This window comes from Centroberyx affinis, unplaced genomic scaffold (genome assembly GCF_046629955.1).
Source record: "Centroberyx affinis isolate AG114_WGS23_722 - 3 ecotype Tasmania unplaced genomic scaffold, CSIRO-AGI_Caff_v1 ptg009496l_1, whole genome shotgun sequence".
Taxonomy (NCBI): Eukaryota; Metazoa; Chordata; class Actinopteri; order Beryciformes; family Berycidae; genus Centroberyx; species Centroberyx affinis.
The window spans coordinates 7,691-10,000 of record NW_027284551.1 but is presented as its reverse complement, the minus strand read 5'-3'; the positions used below and the strand labels follow the sequence as shown (position 1 = coordinate 10,000).

Sequence of the window (2,310 nt, the reverse complement as noted above, 5' to 3'; positions counted from 1 at the left end):
TGTGGCAGGAACGAGCTGTTTAATTTTGCTTGGTGGTTTGATGCAGACAGATGCAGAAATTAGTCGGATAGTTTAAAGTCTTTCTTATTTGGAAATGATAAAGTAAACGGGACAGTCGGCCGGCCTCTGGTTAACTTAGTGAGTGTGTGTATTAGCGTGTTTGCTCAGTGCATCGGGGTGTAATTCGTTTTGCTTCTCCTCCTGCCCGGGCCGGGGACGCCGCATGGTTGCCCCTGTCTTTTTTATTTCAGCAAATTCCACAAAAGCGTCATAAATCTGTCAGGGAGAGGCAACGCCAGCCTGCAAACCCCACAGGCTGAGGAGCGCAGACGGGCCGGGGTGGGAAAGAAAGAGAAAGAAAGAGAAAGAGAGGCCAGGAAGGCTTTTGGGAAGCTGTTGCTCCTTTGAAAAGTGAAGCTTTATTACGTGTGGGAACTTTATTAGGGAGGTGAGGCAGAGGACGGGGCAATAAAACCCTGAAGGGAGCGAGAGGGGAAGAAAGGAAGGAGGGAGGAAGAGGGTGATGGTGAAGGGGGGAAAAGTTTAGGGAATGTGTGGAGAACGGTGGCTGCTGGGGTAAAAAGAAAAACACAAATGTGACAAATAAAAGCAGCTCTTTCCCCCCAGAGGGAGAGAAGCCGCGGTGTGGAAATAATATTCCTGTCAGACAGAGAGCAGGCTGACGGACAGCTTTACGCACTTTCTTTGCCTTTACGCACCTTCTTTCTGAGGGAACTATGGCTGAAAAGGAGTGTGTGGGGGGCCTCTCTGTGTGTGTGTGTGTGTGTGTGTGTGTGTGTGTGTGTGTGTGTGTGTGTGTGTGTGTAGCCTACTGCTAAAATACCACCAGTTTATTCACATGTTGCTGCACCCAAACACGCTCCCTAACACCCATCTTTACCCCCCCCCCCTCCTCAGATTTGACGGGGCCCGACGGGAAACGGGCGCGGACGGCCTACACCCGCTACCAGACGCTCGAGCTCGAGAAGGAGTTCCACTACAACCGGTACCTCACGCGGCGGCGGCGGATAGAGATCGCGCACGCGCTCTGTCTCACGGAGCGGCAAATCAAGATCTGGTTCCAGAACCGGAGGATGAAGTGGAAGAAGGACAACAAACTGAAAAGCATGAGCCTCGCCACGGCCGGCAGCGCCTTCCAGCCCTGAAAAAAAAAATCCAAATCAAAATAATAATAATAATAAAAAAAAAAAATCCATGCGCCAATCTGTTTGGAGAAGTTACACCAAGTCTGAGCTTCTCTGGAGGGAAACCGAGAGAAAACAGCAGAAAAAAAGGGAAGAAAAACAAAGAAAACAGGAAGAAAAATAAGAAAATGAAGAAGAAGAAGAAGAAGAAGAAGAAGAAGAAGAAGAAGAAGAAGAAGAAGAAGAATAGCTCTATTGCAAACAGTTTCCAAATCTAGGTTAAAAAAAACACTATAATGAACAGAGTACTGTACAGCAGCGCAGCACTTTTTATTTGTTTGGCATGTTGGTCGTTGGTGTAAAAACTGACTGTGGTACTTGTGGTACAAAGTTAGTGTTCCTCCGTGTTGTCGTCGTTTTAAAATACCTGTCCGGACGGTGAGAGATGAAAAAAGGATGAAAAAAGCTACCTAACTACCTTCCTACCTTCCTACCTAGCTACCTAGCCACCTCGTTACCTACCTATCTGCCTATTCCGTCCCGTTGTTTATTGTCTAAATATCGATTTATGTGTCCAGTGCTATGTTTTGTAAAAAAAAAAAAAATGCTTTCCAGAAAAGTGGCATGTGAGCTCTTATTGCGATATTGTAAGTTATTTACGACCTATAACGCGTGTATAGCGTACTAGTTTGAGTTTACATCTCTCTCTCTCTCTCTCTCGCTCTCTCTCTCTCTCTCTCTCTCTCTCTCTCTCTCTCTCTCGTTCAAATCAATTTTTATTTTTATTGGAGGAAGAAGGGAAGGTGTGTCAGTAAAAACAAAAACAAAATCAGCCCTGCCTAGATCTCCGTATCATTCATAATGTGTGTATAGATCTATTATTCAAAAAAGTGTAATTGTATATTATTATTATTATTATTGTAATTATTGGATCATATCTATGTTCCAGAAAGGATGTATATATATATTTGACATTTTTAAATGTGACCAGTTGGCTATTTGTAGTTGGGCAGTGTGCGTGCGTGCATGTGTGGTGCGTGTGCGTGTGTGTGTGTGTGTGTGTGTGTGTCTGTGTGTGTGTGTGTGTGTGTGAGAGGGAAATGGCTACCGTCCTGTTAGGCCTGTCAGCATTTTGCCAATGAGCTTTTTGTATTTGTTTGTAACT

At 44.9% G+C, this 2,310-nt stretch overlaps 1 protein-coding gene across 1 annotated transcript in view; it reads left to right on the top strand.

The window, feature by feature from the left end:
* Positions 1–1,298, top strand: part of LOC139640496 (homeobox protein Hox-B5a-like) — a 2,429-nt gene extending 1,131 nt beyond the window's left edge. The window contains exon 2 of the mRNA XM_071514670.1: positions 919–1,298. Within this exon, the coding sequence (XP_071370771.1) occupies positions 919–1,166 (248 nt within the window). The 3' untranslated portion in view covers positions 1,167–1,298. The remainder of the gene's footprint in view (positions 1–918) is intronic.
* The last annotated feature ends 1,012 nt before the right edge of the window (positions 1,299–2,310 follow it).